The sequence below is a fragment of the Hemitrygon akajei genome, chromosome 6, assembly GCF_048418815.1.
Source record: "Hemitrygon akajei chromosome 6, sHemAka1.3, whole genome shotgun sequence".
Classification (NCBI taxonomy): Eukaryota; Metazoa; Chordata; class Chondrichthyes; order Myliobatiformes; family Dasyatidae; genus Hemitrygon; species Hemitrygon akajei.
In genome coordinates this window covers 152358456-152381566 of record NC_133129.1, presented here as the reverse complement: position 1 = coordinate 152381566, position 23111 = coordinate 152358456, and the positions used below count along the sequence as shown (strand labels likewise).

The 23111-nt window shown below is 40.3% G+C and overlaps 1 protein-coding gene across 2 annotated transcripts in view; it reads left to right on the top strand.

Moving 5' to 3' along the window:
* LOC140729619 (uncharacterized) overlaps positions 1 to 23111 on the top strand; it is a 207573-nt gene that overhangs the window by 146278 nt on the left and 38184 nt on the right. For both annotated transcript variants that reach the window (XR_012099371.1, XM_073049583.1), the window contains one exon: positions 74 to 173. Coding sequence is in view for 1 of the 2 variants with exons in the window: in XM_073049583.1 (XP_072905684.1) it covers positions 74 to 173 (100 nt within the window). In the remaining variant the exon portion in view is untranslated. The remainder of the gene's footprint in view (positions 1 to 73; positions 174 to 23111) is intronic.

Here is a 23111-nt window from a genome sequence, read left to right as displayed (position 1 = left end):
ATCAAACAGTAGAATATTGTTTCAGAATGATTATGTTTTTGGAGATAGTTGATTATTTTTTTTTAATTGTCAGACACCATTTACACTCACACTCCGATTATGGGATATCTACATTCTGGAAGGAGAGAAAGTCCTTTCTGCAATGGCATATACCATCATGAAACTGCACAAAAGTAAGATTTTCCTATTGGAATTTTTGCATTGGTAAATTAAAGTAGCATTAAAGGGGATGCACACCAGAAATAGAGTGCATCAATTATTTGATATTTAGATTCTGGCTGCACAGCTTTTGTCTAATGAAAGAAAACAGGTATTACAAGCTTTGGTTCAGTGGAAAATAATTGAATGCTGAATTTATATGTGCTCCAAAAATGCTTAATAATTAGCCCTTCCTAGAATTATAAGTATCACTGTGCGTTTGTTCATTTATTTATTTAGAATTACAGCGCAAATTCAGCCCTTCCAGCCCTTTGAGACATGACGCTAACAACTCACTGATTTAACCCTTAGCCTGATCACGGGACAATTTACAATAACCACTTACCTACTAACTGGCACATCTTTAGACTGAGGGAGGAAACCAGAGCATCCGGAAGAAACACACACATTACATGGGGAGGACGGGCAGACTCTTTACAGAGGATGCCAGGAGTGAGCTCCAAACTCCGATGCCCCGAGCAGTATTAGTGTCATGCTAATTTCTAAGTTACCATGGTGCTCATAACTTGCTGCTAGAGAGAGTATATATAGAGAGCCTAATGTGCCCCCCCCACACACATTTGCCTCCAAGAGGAGAAAATTCTGTCATGCTCATTAAAAGTTGGACAATTACAGAGGATCATTTGGTAGTAACTAAAGTTAACTTGACAGCATAATTTAATCTCTCCTTAAAACTTGAGGGGGATTCTTACTGTAATAAATTGCATTAGAAGAATATATTTAAAATAGTGGAAAATAATATTTTAAATGATCAACATCAGGAGAAAGTTCTTTGAATTTACTTTTCCCAATTTAATTTAAATGACGATTTAAGTCCCCAATGTTTTATATAACTTCAACATAACATCACAACCCCTGTACTCAATACTTTGATTTATGAAGGCCAATGTGCCAAAAGCTTTCTTTATGACCCTATCTGCCTGTGACCCCACTTTCATGGAATTATGGATCTGTATTCTCAAATCTCTTTGTTCTACCACACTCAATTCCCATTCCACTCTCCATGCAAGCCTTATCCTGGTTTGTCCTCCTAAAGTGCAACACCTCACACTTGTCTGCATTAAATTCCATCTGCCATTTTTCAGCCCATTTTTTCAGCTGGTCCAGATCCTACTGCAAGCTTTGATAGTCTTCCTCGTTGTCCTTTATTTCCCCTGTCTTGGTATCATCAGCAAATTTGCTAATCCAATTTATCATATTATCACTCAGATCATTGATATAGATGACAAACAACAACGGACCCAGCACCAATCCCTGTGGCACACCACCACTAGTCACAGGTGTCCAGTCAGAGAGGAAGCTATCTACTACCACTCTCTGGCTTCTCCAATGAAGTCAATGTCCAGTCCAATATATTACCTCATCTTCAATGCCAAGCACTGAAACTTCTTGACCAACCTCCCTTGCGGGACCTTGTCAAGTCCACGTAGTCCAAGTCCAACCACTGCCTTGCTTTCATCAACTTTACTAATAACTTCTTTGAAGAACTTTATAAGATTGGTTAGACATGACTTACCACGTACAAAGCCATGTTGACTATCCTTAATCAGCCTCTATCAATCCAAATACTTATATAACCGGTCTCTTAAAAAAATCTCCCAGTAGTTTTCCCATTACTGATGACAGGGTCCAAGGTAATATCTTGTCAGGCCCTGCAGTTATATCCACCCTAATTGTACTCAAGACAGTAAACACCTCCTCCTTTGTAATCTGTGTATGGTCCATAACCTCATTAATGCTTTGTCCCACTTCTAAAGACTCTGTGTCCATCTTCTGAGTAAATACAGATGCAAAAAGAAACTCCTCCATACCTTTCAGCTCCATGACAGTTGCTCTGATCTTCCAGAGGAACAATTTTGTTCCTTGCTACCTTTTTGTTCTTAATATATCTGTGGAAGCTCTTTCTTCATGTCTGCTAGAGGACCTCATGCCTTTTTTTAGTCTTCATGATTTCCTTCTTAAGTGTTGTCTTGCATTTCTTATACTCCTCAACTACTTAATTTGTTCCTACCAGCCTATACCTGTTGTGTACCTCTTTCTTTTTCTTAACCAGGGCCTTAATATCTCCTGAACACCTGTTATCCTTGCCTTTTATTCTGACAGAAACATACAAACTCTGTACTCTCACAATTTCACCTTTGAAGGCCTTCCTGTTACCAAGTGAATCTTTGCCAGAAAACAACCTGTCCTAACCAAGACTTGCCAGATCCATCAGAATTGGCCATTAACAAGTTTAGTATTTCAACCCAAGGACCATACCTATCCTTCTCCATAATTATCTTGGAACTATTGGCATTAGTTTCAAAATAATTATCATCACTAAGTACAAAGTGTTCCCCTGCCCAAATGTCTGTCACCTGTCCTGTCTCATCTACTAATAGGAAATCTAGTATCGCACTCTCTCTAGTTGGGACCTCAGTGTACTGATTAAGGAAACTTTCCTGAAACATTTGACAAACTGTCCCATCCAGTCCTTTTGAAGTATGGAAGTCCAAATTTAAAATCACCTATTATCATAACCTTATGTTTCTTGCAATGGTCTGCAATCTCTCTACAAATTTGCTCCTCTAAATCCTACAGACTGTTGGGTGGTCTATAATATAATCCCATTCATGTGGTCATCCCTTTTTTATTCCTCAGTTCCACCTATATAGCCTCAATAGATAGCTCTCCAGTCTGCCCTGTCCGAGCACTGCCCTGACATTTTCCCTGACTAGTAATGCCATCCCTATCCCTTAATCCCTCCCGCTCTATCACATCTAAAGCAATGGAACTCTGGAGCATTGAGTTGCCAGTCCTGCCCCTCCTACAACCAAGTTTCACCAATGGACTGCAATGTCATAATTCCACGTGATGATCCATGCTCTAAGGTCATCCATCTTTTCTACAATACGCCATGCGTTAAAAGATACACAACTCAGAACATTAATCTCACCATACTCAATCTTTTAATTCCTGACTTTGTATGTAGGCTTAACGAGTCTTTCCCCACAACCACTCCACTATTCGTTCTGGCACTCTGGTTCCCAGAGTTCACTCCAGTTCTGCAACTCTAGTTTAAATCCCCTCATCCCCACCCCCCAATGTAGCACTGTCAACCTTCCAGCAAGGATATTAGTTCCCTCGCAGTTCAGGTGCAAACCATCCCTTCTGTACAGATCCCATTTTACCTGCAGAGAACCCAGTGATCCTAAAATCTGAAGCCCTCCCTTCTGCAACATCTCCATAGCCACATGTTAAGTGCTATGATCTTCCTCTTTCTGGCCTCACTAGCAGGTGGCACAGATAGCAATCCTGAGATTACAACCCTGGAGGTCCTGTTCTTTAATTGAGCACCTATCTCCTTGAACTCACTTTGCAGGACTTCATCACCCCTGCCACCCATGTTATAGGTACCCACATGGACGATAATCTCTGGCTACTCACCCTCCTACTTAAGAATACTGTGGAGTCGATTCAAGATGACCCTGATCCTAACATCCAGGAGACAACATACGATCCAGGAGTCTCATTCTTGTTCCCCGAACCTCATATCTATCCCCTAACCTATGAATCCCTTATCACTGCAGCTCACTTCTTCACCCTCCTTTCCTTCTGAGCTACAGAACCAGAGATCTGACCACTCTGACTTGCTTCTGTTTGGTCTCTGCCTTCCCCCCACCCCCCCACCCCCAACAGCACCCAAAGTGGTGTACCTGTTGTTGAGGGGAACAGCCACGGGATACCCTCCAATAGCTGCCTATCCTCTTTCCCTCTTCTGGCAGTCACCTAATTACCTACTATATGTGTTTCACCTTGGATGTAACTACTTCCCTATATGCCCTGTTGATCAGCCCCTTGACCGCTTAGCCATTCATCTCCAGCTCCAATTCCTTGACACGGTGTGAAAGAAGCTGTAGGTGGGTGCATTTATTGTAGATGTAGTTGTCAGGGACACTGGATGTCATCCCGCTAGAGGAGCATTGCACTATCCTGCCTGGCATCCCCACTATTCTAATTGTGCATAGAAAAGAAATAAAGAAACATTAAATGAAACAATCTACCTATAGCCTCTGCCTCTCTATACCGACACCTCCATGAGCAAAAGCCTGAACTCCTCACCCTTTACTCCTGCTCCCACATACTGTACTATGGTGAATCCCACAATGGCCCTTCTGCTTAAACTAACTTTTTTATTGGACCTTGCTAAGTGCCTAGTTGCACACATTCCAAAATCTTCTCTGAAGCTGTGGTACACAGAGTGTCCCGTCTGCCGTAGGTTGTTTCTTTTGAAATCTCTCTCCCACTACACAATCCCATGTTTCCTCAGAAACTGTGGCGTGCAGAATGTCCTGACTGCCCCCACTCATTACACAATTCAGCACCTCCACGGGAACTGTGGAACTCAGAAAGTGTATCCTTAATAAGTGACTAAATTTATGCAACATTTATATCCCAACCTTAGTTGAAAATCTACCCACATCCAGCCACTACTTTAACCAAGGGAGCATGTCATTGTCTCCTTGATCAAATTCTTCAGGTAACTTTTCCCCATCCTGATGTCTGCTCCATAATATCTACTCTTAGATTCCAGCTCAATAACCCTGAGCAGAAGTTCATCAAGATGTCAGCTCCTACTAGAAGTGTCATTGTTAGAGATCACTAAACGTCACAAATTCCCACTGGTTGCTGCTACAGTACATCAACTGCCCTGTCAACCCACTAACTCTGGTTTCTCATACAATATATTTACTTTTTTTTAATTAAAAGCCATTTGGATAGATGAAACTTAATACTGTAAACATTGCACATACAATATGTTTCCATGGCCAATTGATCTGACTTTAAATGAGTACACTGAAGTTCCATTTCAGGTACCCGGAGACGCATTCATTTTCATGATGTTCAGAAGCAGAATCAGCATCAGGTTTAATATCACTGGCATGTGTCATGAAATGTGTTAACCTTGCAGCAGCGGTACAATGTGATGCATGATACTATAGGAAAAAAACTGAATTACAGTAAATAGATAGATAGATAGATAGATACTTTATTCATCCCCATGGGGAAATTCAACTTTTTTTCCAATGTCCCATACACTTGTTGTAGCAAAACTAATAACATACAATACTTAACTCAGTAAAAAAATATGATATGCATCTAAATCACTATCTCAAACAGCATTAATAATAGCTTTTAAAAAGTTCTTAAGTCCTGGCGGTTGAATTGTAAAGCCTAATGGCATTGGGGAGTATTGACCTCTTCATCCTGTCTGAGGAGCATTGCATCGATAGTAACCTGTCGCTGAAACTGCTTCTCTGTCTCTGGATGGTGCTATGTAGAGGATGTTCAGAGTTTTCCATAATTGACCGTAGCCTACTCAGCGCCCTTCGCTCAGCTACCGATGTTAAACTCTCCAGTACTTTGCCCACGACAGAGCCCGCCTTCCTTACCAGCTTATTAAGACGTGAGGCGTCCCTCTTCTTAATGCTTCCTCCCCAACACGCCACCACAAAGAAGAGGGCACTCTCCACAACTGACCTATAGAACATCTTCAGCATCTCACTACAGACATTGAATGACGCCAACCTTCTAAGGAAGTACAGTCGACTCTGTGCCTTCCTGCACAAGGCATCTGTGTTGGCAGTCCAGTCTAGCTTCTCGTCTAACTGTACTCCCAGATACTTGTAGGTCTTAACCTGCTCCACACATTCTCCATTAATGATCACTGGCTCCATATGAGGCCTAGATCTCCTAAAGTCCACCACCATCTCCTTGGTCTTGTATGTATATGTATATCAGATAGTTAAATTAAATAAAAAGTGCAAAAACAGAAATAAAAATGTAGAGAGGTAGTGTTCATGGTTTCAATGTTCATTCAGAAATCACATGGCAGAGAGAAAGAAGCTGTTCCTGAATCGTTGAGTGTGTGCCCTTAGGCTTCTGTACCTCCTTCCTGATTGGAACAAAGAAAAGAGGGCATGTCCTGGGTGGTGGGTGTCCGTAATGCTGGATGCCCCCTTTTTGAGGCACCACTCCTTGAAGATGTCTTAGACACTACAGAGGCTATTGCCCATGATGGAGCTGTCTAATTTTACAACTCTTTGCAGCTCACTATGATCCTGTGCAGTAACACCCCCCACCCCCATACCAGACATTGATGCAGCCAGTCAACATGCTCTCCATGGTACATCTATTGAAATTTTTGAGTGTTTTAGATAGCATTCCAAATCTCCTCAGAGAGATTTTGTTGGGCAAATGCAAGGTGTGTATATTAAATTGCTCCAACACTAATAAACAAATGCATAATGGTATTTATGATTCATGGAAATTATTAAACATCATAAATTGTATACTTGATATTAATGTAATAGACTGTCCACTTATCATTCACGTAGCTATCTCTGAAATCTAAGTTTCTAAAGTATTATGTTATCTTTTCTTAAAAGAAAATAAACTACCTAGGAAAATAAAATATGATCTCCAAGAGCCTAACTTGCATTGAAATTTCAGATGACCAACAAGGGTATACATATTTAGTTTGAATTCAAAAGGTTATTGGATAAAAAAGCTGTCTAAATTGAGATTTTTTTTATTGAAACTCTGTGAAACCTCCTAATGTTTTCCATGTCACTCACGTCTTAGAATCGCCACAGAACTGCTTACACTCTGATCTTTCAGGCAGATCATTTCCTGGATGCTCTCTCTCTCCCAAATGAAATTATTCTTCTGTTTGTACATTTGATCTTAGTGCAATAGTTTGTCTACCGAAGTACCTATAGAACTTTAAAATAATGGGAACTTAGAGCTGAAGTTAGAACCAGAACAATTTAAAGGCATGAGATTGTTTGTGCTCTTCCCACCACATCCTCCTCTGTTGAAGGAACTCTGGTGTAATGCACATAAACCTATTTCATAAATACAAGTAAGTTTTCTGAGTGCTTGGTCACACATTCTGCCTTCTGATGTAAGCTTAAAGTACAATGAAACTTTGAAACAATGAACAAATACGCAGTGGTATTTATGATTCATAGAAATTATTAAACATTATTAATTGTATACTTGATGTTAATATAATAGACTGTCCATCTAGTATAAGTGGACAGCTTATTACATAACATCAAGTATACAATATATAATGTTTAATAATTTCTGTGAATCATAAAAACCACTGTGCCCATACAAGGCTTTGGTTTCTCTAATAATGACTGTTGGTTTAGAAACCATATCATCAATGAATTTTCACATTTTCACGTTTTGCATACTAATTGCTTTACAATCTTCAATGAATCAATGAATTTTGCATACCAATGGCTTTACAATCTTCAATAACTTTGAGATACTGAAGTTGGGACTGTACTTGTTGCATTTATCTTCAGAATTTAAAAGTGTGAAATAATAATCCCTACCTACAAACAACCCTGCTATTTTAAAGGTGTAATTACCGTACAATACTTGCCCAGAACCTCTTGTCAATGATGAGCCACCATGCTCGTTGCTGACCCATGAGGTAAGTGCACACTTGCATTTGCCAGATTTGTCATTTTCGATTTACTGCCTTAATCTAGAATGATGACAGGGCCTTGCACAAAGCTACCAATAATCTGGAACTAAACCTGCCCAGGAGGTAGCAGCAAAGAACTTTGAAAGATAGCAAAGCCTCAACACATAACGTCATGGACTTTGACTATGACATTCTAAAATATCCAAACCTATTTTAAAAAATACAAACACGAGGAAATCTGCAGTTGCTGGAAATTCAAGCAACACACACAAAATGCTGGTGGAACACAGCAGGCCAGGCAGCATCTATAAGGAGAAGCACTGTCGACGTTTCGGGCCGAGACCCTTCGTCAGGACTAACTGAAAGGAAAGATAGTAAGAGATTTGAAAGTAGCAGGGGGAGGGGAAAATGCAAAATGATAAGACAAGACCGGAGGGAGTGGGGTGAAGCTGAGAGCCGGAAAGGTGATTGGCAAAGGGATACAGAGCTGGAGAAGGGAAAGGATCATTGGACGGGAGGCCTAGGGAGAAAGAAAGGGGGAGGGGAGCACCAGAGGGAGATGGAGAACAGGCAGAGTGATGGGCAGAAAGAGAGAAAAAAAAAGGAGGGAGGAAAAAAACTAAATATATCGGGGATGGGGTAAGAAGGGGAGGAGGGGCATTAACAGAAGTTAGTGAAGTCAATGTTCATGCCATCAGGTTGGAGGCTACCCAGCCGGTATATAAGGTGTTGTTCCTCCAACCTGAGTGTGGCTTCATCTTGACAGTATAGGAGGCCATGGATAGACATATCAGAATGGGAATGGGACATGGAATTGAAATGTGTGGCCACTGGGAGATCCTGCTTTCTCTGGCAGACAGAGTGTAGGTGTTCAGCGAAACAGTCTCCCAGTCTGCGTCGGGTCTCACCAATATATAAAAGGCCACACCAGGAGCACCGGACGCAGTATACCACACCAGCCGACTCACAGGTGAAGTGTCGCCTCACCTGGAAGGACTGTCTGGGGCCCTGAATGGTGGTGAGGGAGGAAGTGTAAGGGCAGGTGTGGCACTTGTTAAAAAATACATCTAATTTTGAATTACCTTTTTAAAGAAAGTGAAATGCATAAACATTTAATTGAAAAATTAACTTAAATTTCAGTGAATTCAAAAAATACAAATGCATTAAGGCTCTCTTCCTTCCCTCATACCCATTCCCCTCTCTTGAAATATATTGCCTTATTTTCCCTATGCCACAAAGGCATTTATTTTACTAAATGCAGAGTAATACTTCATGATATATTCTAGGAGTGGGAGTTGACAGCTCAAGCACTTTATTTTATAACCGCTTCATAGATTTTGTCTCATTTGAATTATCAGCCTAGAGCAACAAATGTCAGTAGCTAACACTAGATTTTTAATGAATATTTACTGGATGTTTTTAATGAACGTTTAATAAATGGTTTGAGACATTTACTTAATTATAATTTAAAATACATGACATCATAATGTGACATTTTCTGAATGAAATTTACTAAATTGTGACTGATTTTTCAAAAGAAGCATTGAATAAAGTAAGCTACCCACTTTATATAATTAAAATAATTTTGAAGTGTTGGAGATTGTTTCTACACACATTTCTGATAAATTGAAGGATCATTCCACTGAATTGCTTTAGGAATATGTTTTTAAAGTCAAAAGCACTTTTTCACAATGCAGAAATACATTCAGTGGCCATTATTTTAGGTACACCTGTACACCTGCTCATTAATGCAAATATTTAATCAGCCTATTATGTAGCAGTAACTCAATGCAGATATGGTCAAGAGGTTCAGTTGTTATTCATACCAGACATCAGTCTGGGGAAGAAATGTGATCTAAGTGACTTTGGCAGCGGAATAATTTTTGGTGCCAGATGGGGGGGTTTCAGTATCTCAGCAACTGCTGATCTCTTGGGATTTTCACGCACAACAATCTCTAGAGTTGACAAAGAATGGTGTGAAAAACATAGAACATCCAGTGAGGCAACAGTAATTCAAATAACCACACAATATAACAGCTGTGTGCAGAAGAGCATCTCGGAATGCACAACACATCGATTCTTGAAGTGGATGTGCTACAGCAGCAGAAGCCCATGAACGTACACTCAGTGGCAACTTTATTAGGTACAGGATGAATCTAATAAAGTGACCACTGTGTGTAAGTACTGCCTTCAAATCTACCCATCTTTTCTTATTTTCACAAAACTGACGCAGGCATGATAAACCAGTGGCAGCCTTTTCAAACATCAAAAATAAAGCAAATTATCTGCTCCCAGTATGGGGATTTAAAGTGTTAGCTGGTTTCCTGTGCTTGAATTGGCTACAACTCCATAAAAGACAGCAGTTAGATTAAAACTGCTTTCTTATCACAATCAGGATTCTTCGTTTCCCACAAATAACAACCCAAGCCAGATTATCAGCTTATCAAGATTCATTCCTTTTATCTATTTATCTTGTGCAATCATTTCATTGTTTTAATTATGTTAGCTTATCCCTCAGATATATAAATCCAGCAGAATCGAAACCAAATTTGTGCAACCTGGCATCTTAACTTACTCCTTTAATTCCTTGTACATGCAGTCTTCAGGTTATGTCAGAGTACTGTTCATGAGAATGTTAGGAATATGATATAGCTGCCTATATCATATTATTCTACATACAGTTGCTTAATTCTTTCATTTCACTGAAATATTATCCTAACACAACTCGTCATTCAACTAATAGAATTAATGAATACCTTGAAATGTTTTTTTATTCCCATCTTGAAAAATATTTTAAAACTACTTGGATAAAGTTACCAAGTAAAGATGAACTTTCATAAGTCAAGTCATTCATGATTGAGGGAGCCTCTGCATAGTTAGTTAACCTGATGCTAATGAGGTTTGAAATCCAAAACTAAGATCGTACTGCATAGCAGCACAGTGGGAGCATCATCCTCACTCTTGAACTTTAGTCCTCGACATAAGGCAAAAGAGCATTTTATCCCTTAAGAACGTGTGGGTTGGATTTGAGTGATGTACTAAATTACTGAAAGTCACAAACAGAAGAATGCCTGCTTTCAGTTTCAACAGTTATTACACAGATGTTGGGTAATCAACCTGCTCCCACACATTTAATTTCTACTGTCAATATTTTGATGAAGTTATCAAATGTTGTCACTTGTCCACTTTAATGCTAGACTTCTGGGACTTTTGAATAGCTTTTGACAATATCCATCGTGGTAGGGTTATCTAGAAGATTAAATTGCATGGGTCCCTGGAGACTTAGTAGATTGGATTAAAAATTAATTTATCCCTGGAAGAGAGAGGGTAGTGGTGGATAGGTGTTCTTCTGATTGGAGGTCTGTGACCAGTGGTGTTTAACAAGGATTCATGCTGGGATCTTATTAGTGATGTATGTAAATGATCTGGACAAAAGTGTGGGTGGGGTGATTAGTATATTTGCAGGCGACGTGAAAATAGGCAGATTTATGGGGAGGCTGGAAAACTGTTAAAGGATTCAGTGGGATATACACTGATCAGAAATTGGGCAGATAGATTTTAATCCAGAAAAATGTAAGGTGTTTCACTTTGGGAGGTCAAATTTAAGAGGAAATTATATAGTAAATGGTAAGATCCTGAGGAGAATTGATGTACAGAGAAATCTTTGTGTACAATTCATTGAAAGTGGCAATGCAAGTAGATAAGGAGGTAAGAAAGGTACAAAGCATACTTGGGTGTTGAGTATAAAACTCAGGAAGTCATGTTGCAGGTGTATAAACCTTAGTCAGGCCATATTTAAATATTGTATGCAATTCTGTTTGCCATGTTACAGGAAGGATGTGGTGGCTTTGCAGAGTGTGCAGAAGGGGTTTGCCAGGGATGTCAGAGGCTGACAGATGATCTAATTAAGGTGTATAAAATTATGTCAGGCACAGAAGGGAATGGTATCAGAAGGTTTTAACAAGAATGTAAACGTCAAACACAAGAAGACATAGGTTTAAAATAAGAGAGGAGATTCCTAAAGGAGAGTTACATGACAAGTTTTCTACATGGAATGTGATGTCTGGAACATGCTTCTAGGGGAGTTGGTGAAACAAGACACAATAGTAGATTTAAGAGGTATTCAGAGAAAAATATGTATAAGCAGGTAGGGAATTGATGGTTTTGGATTACGTGCTGGCACATATGCATTTTCAATTGGCAAATTGGTTGGTACAGCCATATATTTTATATTCTTTGGGTAAGCTGACAACTGAAAGCTTTAGAGAAGGTGCAGAGGAGATTTACCAGGATGCTGCCTGGATTAGAGAGCATGTCTTATGAGGTTGAGCGAGTTTGTTTTTCTCTTTGGAGTGAAGGAGAATTAAGACAACTTGATAGAAGTGTGTAAGATTTATGAGCGGCATAGTTGGAGTAGACATCCTTTTCATTTTTCTCAGGGTATCAATAGCCAATACTAGAGGACATCTGTTTAAGGTGAGTAGAGGAAAGTTTAGGGGTTTTGTCAGAGGTAGGGTTTTTCACACAGCAAGTGGTTTGTGTTTGGAGCACACTGCTAGGTGGTGGTAGAGGCAGAAACAATAAGGACACTTTAGAGACTCTTCGATAAGCATATGAAAGTAAGAAAAATGCAGGTTTATGGGCTGTGTAGATGGGAAGGGTTAGAGTGATCATTGTGTAGTAAGTTTATATAGGTCAGCACAACCTCATGGGCAAAGGGCTGTGCTGTCCTTTTCGTACATGTTCTATAAAGAGAGGTGAGAACTTATGGAGAACTAAGTACCTTTCCATTTGTACTGGAGGAGCTGGAAGCCATGGACTAAACTTTCAGCTTTTACCTCCTATCATTTTCTCCCCTGTGTGACATTATATGTATTAATACAAGTTCTAGATCTGAATTATGAATAACAGAAATACTTCTTCCTACAGGAAATCTGACAAATAAGCTGTGTTATTTGAATAGCAGGAAACTTCTGTTAGAAAGCATTTGGCAGACTGGAGTTTCAAGTTACAATAAAAATATATTTGTTGTCTGCAGTGGTCTCTAAGTTAGTCTGTTAAATCATACTTTCCCTTTCACATTAACTTAAAATATATTGTGTAAATTCAATATTATTAACACAGTGCTTAAAATCTGAATAACAGACTGTCAAATGCAGACAGAGTCAAAGGGAGTTGATTATGAGGAAAATTGTTTATGCAGGGCATCTATAAGCATCCAGTGCATGCTGTGGGGGTTCTCAATAGCATCCTAAGTCCTTTTTTCCCATCTCAACAGTCAGGCACCAGAGATTTCCAGGAGTCAGTGGAAAAGCTGCAATTCTTCAAGGAGGTTTTGAGAACATTATTTAATATTTTCCTCTGTTTGCCCAGTAATCTTTTTGAATGATAGGGATAGGAACAGCGTGTTTCTTTCAGGAGATTAGTGTTAGATATGCAAACCTGGTCTGCTCAATGCAGCTGACTGAGTATACAGTCGGCCCTCCTTGTCTGTGAGTTCTGCATGCGCGGATTCAACCAACCGCGGATCGGGAAAACCCAGAAGTTCTCTCTCCAGCACTCATTGTTTGAGTATGTACAGACTATTTTTTCTTGTCATTACAGGTATTCCCTAAACAATACAGTATAACAACTATTTACATACCATTTACATTATATTAGGTACTATAAGTAATCTAGAGATAATTTAAAAGTACAGGCAGTCCCCAGGTTATGACGAGTTCCATTCCTGAGTCCGTCTTTAAGTCAGATTTGAAGTCGGAACAGGTACATCCGGTATTACTTAGCATCAGTTAGTCAAACGTGTGTGTTAGTATATAGTATACATTTTACCTTACTATGCATATAAAACACTTAAGAAACGCATGTATTTCAATAATTAAACCACTGCGTTGCTTAGTAATAATTGTAGCTTTCATTGGGGCAGGGCCTTTCATATGCTCCATTAAAATTGTTCCGATTGTTGACCAACTGTAGCCTAATGCTTTTCCAATGACCGATGGCGTTTCACCTCTTTCCAATCACTTTATTACTTCCACTTTATTTTCAATCGTGATCGTGATTATTTTCGTGAACAGAAACACTGCGGATTCAGAGCTACGCCGCCGGGTCCTAATGTCCACCGCACTGAGACAGGTTAAATGAGGGACTTGAGCATCCACATTTTTTGGTATCCACGGGGATCCCGGAACAAATACCCCCGCGGATAAGGAGGGCTGACTGGATCTTGTTCCTGGGAATGCTGAACAAGGAAAGGACACTGGCTTTGGTATCTTTATTCTTACAGTGAATTTGGAAGACTTGAGGTTCTATTCGTGGTGTTTTTCCAGTGTCCTTAAGGTGTCTGTTGAAGGTAATCCAGGTGTTAGAAGCAGAGAAAAGGACAAAAATCACCACTGCTCATCAGAACACGAGTTTTTTGCCAGGTCTCATAACTTGATTTTCAAATCCCTTTTCCTCAATTGATCAAAGGCTTTGATGGTACAATCAAGGCAGCAATCGACTTTATCAAAATATCTGCCTTCATCATGAGATGGGACCATTCATATGGAAAGAAATCCATGTTTTACAAGTCCCCCCCCCCCCCCCCCCGCCATGGCCTCACTTGTCAAGGAAAATATGATGCAGTAGGGGTAGATTGGTAGAAGATTGTGGATGTTGAGGGTGACTTCATAAATTAAGAGGTTTGTGGTATTTTAAGAAAGTGTGTCAGCAAGGAATGGACTCTGGCTATTACATAGAAACAAAGAATTGGAATAAATGGTGCTCTTGCGGGTTGGAAAATTCAATCAATGGAATAGACGAGGGATCAATTCTTGGTGTTCGGTTATTTACTATTAATGACTTCAAGGAGGGGCAAAATGTGAAGTATCTAATTTTGCCAATTACATAAAAATAGGTGAAATGGTTTGTGATGGTGAGGAAAGTGTAATCCTTCAATGGAATCTAGATAGATTGAGTGATTAGACAAAGACTTCAGAAAAGGAATTGAATCTGGGAGACAAACACGAGGAAATCTGCAGATGCTGGAAATTCAAGCAACACACACAAAATGCTGGTGGAACACAGCAGGCCAGGCAGCATCTACAGAGAGAAGCACTGTCAACATCCTGATGAAGGGTCTCGGCTTGAAACGTCAACAGTGCTTCTCCCTATAGATGCTGCCTGACCTGCTGCGTTCCACCAGCATTTTGTGTCAATCTGGGAGAGTGAGGTTGTTAGGGAGTATTCTGGAGTTATGTGAATATAGCAGACATTAATTCAAGCAAGAACCAGTCTTCAGTTTTTTATTGTAAATCGCAAACAGTAAATTGAAGTTAAAAGCACAAGCAGTCCACAGATTAAAGATTGAATATGCATGAGCCAAACGTTAAAACAATGGGGTTGGGTTAATTGCTCTGCGTCAAATGTGCGTTTAAGGAATTTGCACCATCGTAAATGTAAATAAGTGCTTGTCCCTGCAAAGTTATTTGAAAATTCAGAGGTGCCTCCCACTCTAGATATGTATGTAATTCAAAAGAAACATTGTTGACCCAAATTAATGAAGTAATCAATGTCATTTTAACTACTGACAATATATTGAATCACCTATTGATCTTAAGGGTATAAAAATATGATGTAATTTGATTTTATGAGACTCTTCTATGAGAGGGTCTCCAGAAGAATGTCTGTTTGTTGTGATGAATAAAGACTTTTACATTACCAGCTTCAATGCTTGTCTGGTGACTTCATTCACAACCACTCTGTAGGAGCCATGCATCTATTTTCTGTCTGTATGTTGTGGCACGTTTATTTTGGTAATCTGTCACATGGGTTAGGGCATGGTAGAAGCAAATGAGTATAGTTATGTATGCAAGCGTATAGTTGGTTAGTTTTGTTTAGTCTAATGGAGAGGGGTTGAGCCACGGAGAATGATATTTTTTTGTTGACCGCTAATTAGAATGCTACTCAACCATTTAGATATGTTTACAACACTTATTCTGATACCACTTAAAAACATATAGAACGCTAATTCTGATATCGCTAATTAGAATGCTTAAATATGCTAACTTTGCTAATTAGACTTAGTTATGCTGATTTGAAAGCTAAGATCATTATATTGCTAATTTAGCTTTGTTAGTTTTTTATCATTATAAGATCATTCTTCTTTGCTGGTTTCATAATAAAGAATCAAAAGTACCTTTCTCGATGTTGGAACTTAATTATTTGGAAGAATTTCATACAGTGTTGATCTCCTGTCTTAGTCTCTCAGTGCTTTTGGTTTGATTTAAAGTAATTTCTACGTTTTGTCAACAAAAATAAAATAGTTATACCAAACAAACACCAGAATACAGCCAAGGATTGCCTGGGACCCGTTGGCGAAATTGGAATTGCTGCACTGAGAACATCATGTCAGAAACTCCAGCAGGTTGTGGTAGGATCAGTGACCTTTTGGTGATTCATGCTGTGTATTTGTGGTTTGAACATAGTTTTGAATGGTCAGTGCTGCCTGTCCTTTGGGGACCGTTGCTTGATCATGTGGGGTTTGCCTGAGGGTTTTTTGCTTTGTTTTATTGAAGTGCTAAATATTCTGGTTGTTGACATTTGAATATAAGACTGTTTGTTCACTCTGTTTTAAGCACTGCAGATAAGTGGACAGTTTGTTGACTGCTTGTATTGAATCAAATATATGCTGCAGGCAAACAAAGAGTTAATTGCAAGTTGCACTACAAGGGAAAATAACATGAATGTATCGAAACATAGAATTTGTGCCAACGACCCTGCAGTTGGGGGCTTGCAAAAAAGAAATTAAAGCTAAAACCAAAGCTAAGGCTAATCTAATCAAAAGAAGTATGAAACAAATCTGAACAAAATTATAGGTTTAATACCACTATATATAACCATACAACAATTACAGCACAGAAGCAGGCCATCTCAGCCCTTCTAGTCTGTGCCGATGCTTACACTCACCTAGTCCCACTGGCCCACACTCAGCCCATAACCCTCCATTCCTTTCCTATCCATATACCTATCCAATTTTACTTTAAATTTCAATACCGAACCTGCCTCTACCACTTCTACTGGAAGCTCGTTCCACACAGCTACCACTCTCTGAGTAAAGAAATTCCTCCTCGTGTTACCCTTAAACTTTTGCCCCTAACTCTCAACTCATGTCCTCTTGTTTGAATCTCCCCTACTCTCAATGGAAAAAGCCTATCCACGTCAACTCTATCTATCCCCCTCATAATTTTAAATACCTCTATCAAGTCCCCCCTCAACCTTCTATGCGCCAAAGAATAAAGACCTAACTTGTTCAACCTTTCCCTGTAACTTAGGTGCTGAAACTCAGGTAACATTCTAGTAAATCTTCTCTGTACTCTCTCTATTTTGTTGACATCTTTCCTATAATTTGGTGACCAGAACTGTACACAATACTCCAAATTCGGCCTTACCAATGCCTTCTACAATTTTAACATTACATCCTAACTCCTATGCTCAATGCTCTGATTTATAAAGGCCAGCATACCAAAAGCTTTCTTCACCACCCTATCCATATGAGATTCCACCTTCAGGGAACTATGCACCATTATTCCTAGATCACTCTGTTCTACTGCATTCTTCAATGCCCTACCATTTATTTCTACCAAAATGCAGCACCACACGCTTATCAGCAGTAAACTCCATCTGCCATCGTTCAGCCCACTCTTCTAACTGGCCTATATCTCTCTGCAAGCTTTGAAAACCTACTTCATTATCCACAATGCCTCCTACCTTAGTATCATCTGCATACTTACTAATCCAATTTACCACCCATCATCTAGATCAGGGGTGTCAAACTCATTTTAGGTCACGGGCTGGATTGAGCAAAATGCAGCTTCATGCGGGCCGGATCAGTTGGACGCGTGTGAACGCAGCTTTCGTTGCCTCCGTTTTTTCAGCCTGCTCTCATGTGTCTCAGTCTCTGCTATAACTACAAAGTATTTCACTTTACAAATTCCGTTTCTTATGAAGAAGACTGCCGAATAAACACTAAAAACCCTGAAAACCTGGTACCTGAATAAACTCAGCATTAGCCATATCATATGCCATAGGCGCTTCGATTACTGGGGCCAGCTTTAATAGTAATTAGATATTATCTCGCGGGCCAAAGATAATTCCACCGCGGGCCAGATTTGGCCTGCGGGCCTTGAGTTTGACATATATGATCTAGATCATTAATGTATATGACAAACAACATTGGACCCAATACAGATCCCTGAGGCACACCACTAGTCACCGACCTCCAACCTGACAAACAGTTATCCACCACTACTCTCTGGCATCTCCCATCTAGCCACTGTTGAATCCATTTTACTACTTCAACATTAATACCTAACGACTGAACCTTCCTAACTAACCTTCTGTGTGGAACCTTGTCAAAGGCCTTACTGAAGTCCATATAGACAACATCCACTGCTTTACCCTCGTCAACCTTCCTCGTAACCTCTTCAAAAAATTCAGTAACATTTGTCAAACATGACCTTCCACGCACAAATCCATGCTGACTATTCCTAATCAGACCCTGTCTATCCAGATAATTATATATACCATCTCTAAGAATACTTTCCATTAATTTACCCACCACTGATGTCAAATTGACAGGCCTATAATTGCTAGGTTTACTCTTAGAACCCTTTTTAAACAATGGAACCACATGACCAATACGCCAATCCTCCGACACCATCCCCATTTCTAATGACATTTGAAATATTTCTGTCAGAGCCCCTGCTATTTCTACACCAACTTCCCTCAAGGTCCTAGGGAATATCCTGTCAGGATCCGGAGATTTATCCACTTTTATATTCTTTAAAAGCGCCTGTACTTCCTCCTCTTTAATTGTCATAGTTTCCATAACTTCCCTACTTGTTTCCCTTACCTTACACAATTCAATATCCTTCTCCTTAGTGAATACCAAAGAAAAGAAATTGTTCAAAACCTCCCCCATCTCTTTCCACGCCACACATAGCTGTCCACTCTGAATCTCTACGGGGCCAATTTTATCCCTCACTATCCTTTTGCTATTAATATAACTGTAGAAAACCTTCGAATTTATTTTCACCTTACTTGCCAAAGCAACTTCATATCTCCTTTTAGCTTTTCTAATTTCTTTCTTAAGATTCTTTTTACATTCTTTATATTCCTCGAGCACGTCATTTACTCCATGCTGTGCCTATACCTATTGTAGATCTCCTTCTTTTTCCGAACCAAGTTTCCAATATCCCTTGAAAACCGTGGCTCTCTCAAACTTTTAACCTTTTCTTTCAACCTAACAGGAACATAAAGATTCTGTACCCTCAAAATTTCACCTTTAAATGACCTCCATTTCTCTATTACATCCTTCCCATAAAACAAATTGTCCCAATCCACTCCTTCTAAGTCCTTTCGCATCTCCTCAAAGTTGGCCTTTCTCCAATCAAAAATCTCAACCCTGGGTCCAGTCCTATCCTTCTCCATAATTATATTGAAACTAATGGTATTGTGATCACTGGACCCAAAGTGCTCCCCAACACATATGTCCATCACCTGTCCTATCTCATTCCCTAACAGGAGATCCAACACTGCCCCTCCTCTAGTTGGTACCTCTATGTATTGCTGCAAAAAACTTTCCTGCACACATTTTACAAACTCCAAACCATCCAGCCCTTTTACAGAATTGGCTTCCCAGTCTATGTGTGGAAAATTAAAATCTCCCACAATCACAACCTTGTGCTTACTACAAATATCTGCTATCTCCTTACAAATTTGCTCCTCCAATTCTTGCTCCCCATTAGGTGGTCTATAATACACCCCTATAAGTGTTACTACACCTTTCCCATTCCTCAATTCCACCCAAATAGTCTCCCTTGATGAGCCCTGTAATCTATCCTGCCAAAGCACCGCTGTAATATTTCCTCGGGCATGCAATGCAACACCTCCTCCTCTTGCCCCTCTGATTCTATCACACCTGAAGCAACGAAATCCAGGAATATTCCGTTGCCAATCACACCCCTCCTGCAACCATGTTTCACTAATAGCTACAACATCATATTTCCAGGTATCAATCCATGCTCTAAGCTCATCCACCTTTCTTACAATGCTCCTACCATTAAAATAGATGCATTTAAGAAACTCTCCACCTCTTCCACTCTGTTTATCCCTAACTATGCGATCAACTTTATTATCTTTTTCTTCCTTCTCCCCTACATCTTCGGTCTGAGTGCTCCCCTTCTCTATCAACTGCCTATCCTCCCTCACACACTGTCTACTAGCTTTCTCTATTTGTGAACTAACCTCCTCTCCCCTAGTCTCTTCAAATTGATTCCCACCCCCCAACCATTCTAGTTTAAAGTCTCCCAGGTAGCCTTAGCAAATCTCCCCGCCAGGATATTGGTCCCCCTAGGATTCAAGTGTAACCCATCCTTTTTGTACAGGACACACCTGCCCCAAAAAAGGTCCCAATGATCTGGAAATCTGAATCCCTGCCCCCTGCTCCAATCCCTCAGCCACGCATTTGTCCTCCACCTCATTCCATTCCTACTCTAACTGTCGCATGGCACAGGCAGTAATCCTGAGAATACTGCCTTTGTGGTCCTTCTTCTTAACTGCCTTCCTAACTCCCTATATTCTCATTTCAGGACCAATTCCCTTTTCCTACCTATGTCATTGGTACCTATATGTACCACGGCCTCTGGCTCCTCACCCTCCCACTTCAGGATATCTTGGACGTGACCAGAAACATCCTGAACCCTGGCACCAGGGAGGCAAACTACCATCCGGGTCTCCTGATTGTGTCCACAGAATCGCCTATCTGACCTCCTAACTATCGAGTCCCCTATTACTACTGCCTTCCTCTTCCTTTCCCTACCCTTCTGAGCTACAGGGCTGGACTCTGTGCCGGAGGCACGGCCACTGTTGCTTCCCCCAGGTAGGCTGTCCCCCCCAACAGTTCTCAAACAGGAGTACTTATTGTCAAGGGGTACAGCCACTGGGGTACTCTATAGTACCTGACTCTTCCTCTCCCCCTCCTAACCATGACCCACCTATCTACCTCCCGTGGTTCTGGTGTGACCACCTGCCTGTAACTCCTCTCTATCAACTCCTCACTCTCCCTGACCAGACGAAGGTCATCGAGCTGCAGCTCCAGTTCCCTAACACGGTCCCCTAGGAGCTGCAGCTCGGCGCACCTGGCACAGATGTGGACTTCCGAGAGGCTAGGAGACTCCAGGACCTCCCACATCTGACACCAAGAACAACAAGCTGCCCTCACACTCATACTTCCCCTTTCCTCAAATAACAGGAAAAACTGAAACCTAAACCTACCTTGCCTTGCCCACTTCCGCCTAAGCCCGTTGAACCCAAGCCCTTAAGCCTTCACTCTGCTCCCGGCTAACTCCGCTGCCCACTGTATAAGGCTGTGTCCTTTTTAAATCTTCCCTGCTTCACTGCCCGCCGTCACATGCCTGCGCAGTCCCGCCTCTCTTAACTCCGATGATAGTAAGAAAAATTCAAGATGGCTTCCGCTGCACTCCCGTTCTGATCCTCCGACTCCCTTCTCCAAACGAAAACCAATTTATGATTTCTGCCCTTTTTAAATCTTCCCCGCTTCACTGCCCGCCATCACACACCTGCGCAGTCCCACCTCTCTTAACTCCGACGATAATAAGAAAAATTCAAGATGGCTCCTGCCGCACTCCCGTTAATTAATGATGTTATGAAAATTAAAGAAAATACCTTACAAGTGTATCTCATCTTGAGGTCTTGACTAATTTCTGTGAAGCTATTGCTAAGCAACATCACATGCTAATCTCATTACTTCCAAAGGCTGAACTAGAAAAACAGAACTTTTTTTTCATATGTTGATTACTAATACAATACATTCATAGAGGATACGAAACAATGGTTGATCCAAACTTGTTATATTGAACGGTCATGTTGTTGCAGCAAGTGAATGTTTCTCAAATTCCAAACCATGTTTTGACTGTGCATAGAGTTAGTGACCCACAGGATGGTGTGAAACTGAATGACAGTGTGTCTAATGTCAGTAAAAAAAATCTTCTGTATCTACTACCTTCTCTGTACGCATTAAAGCAGAGACTGATTTAGCTGCCTTAATGGCATATCAACAATTATTGAAGGACAAATGTGTGCTGGAAGAGCAAGATGAAGAGCCTCGAGAAAGGAAGGAACAGCTTAATTTGGGGGAAGAAATTCCCTCACATATGGCTGGAGTTATTGTGCTTCGGGCTTCAAGTGTAGCAAGTGCTAAAAGTGCTCTGGAGGACAGTCCTATGGTGTGAATTCTTATATTGACAAGCACAAAGAAAAACAAAAGCACTCTATATCAGTCGATTAATTTGTTTCTCAAGTGTTTGTGATGCATGAACAAAACTCCCAGGAGGTAGTTCAGAGTGTTTACTCTCAGCCTGCATAATTATTGAGACACTTTGAACCTATGTCATATCCTATGGTTCAACATGCTCACGGGGACACTAACTTACAACATGGAAACACTCTTGTTTTAGATGATGGAGGTCAAAATAGTACTATTGATATTATGAGGAAGCAAAATGAAATAGCAATCTTATTGGTACAACAGCAACGCGTCTAATCTTTGCCTAAAAGAGGGATTCAAATCTTCAATGGAGACCCGTAGCATTATCATGTATTCATGAATGCTTTTGAAAACAGTGTTGAAAGCAAGACTGACAGCTGTATTGTCTTCCTCTTATTTCCTTGAACAGTACACTAGAGTTCGTCCTAGAGAATTTGTCAGAAGTTGCCAACAAATTGACCCTAAAAAAGGATATCTAAAGCTAAGGCTTTACTACAGGATCATTTTGGCAATGAACAGAAAATTGCATCTACTTTACATGCAAAAGGCTCTTTCCTCAGTACCTATCAAATCTGAAGACATGACAATCTGTTGTAATGCTATGGAAGAACTACAGTAAAGTACTTGCTCTACTTACTGGATGTGCCTGCTAATAAGTAGATTGTCGTAAAGAAATTGCCCTATATGCTTAGGGATAAATGAAGAACAGTGGTCTGTAAACTGCAAGAAAGGCACAACCATAAGATTACTTCCACTGGTGGTGGTAATTTTATAGAAAGGCAAGTAAAGATTGTAGTGTTTGGGAATATACAAGATGTTACATCACTGGCAAAAAGGAAAGATGTAAACAAAATTAAGTGACAATTTTGTCCTAAGGCAAAAGGAAGCAGCTTTGCCACTACTGTGGCCACTGTGAGAAGTAAAGCTAAATCTGAACCTGGAACTACTAATGGAGGGAAATGGTCTTTTAGTCCTCACGTTCTGTCAACTGCATAAGGCTGGGGAAGACAATCTCTGGCCCTGCCAAATGGATGAGATTGAGATGCGAGTCCCCCCCCCAAACCCCTCCTGTTTGTGTGG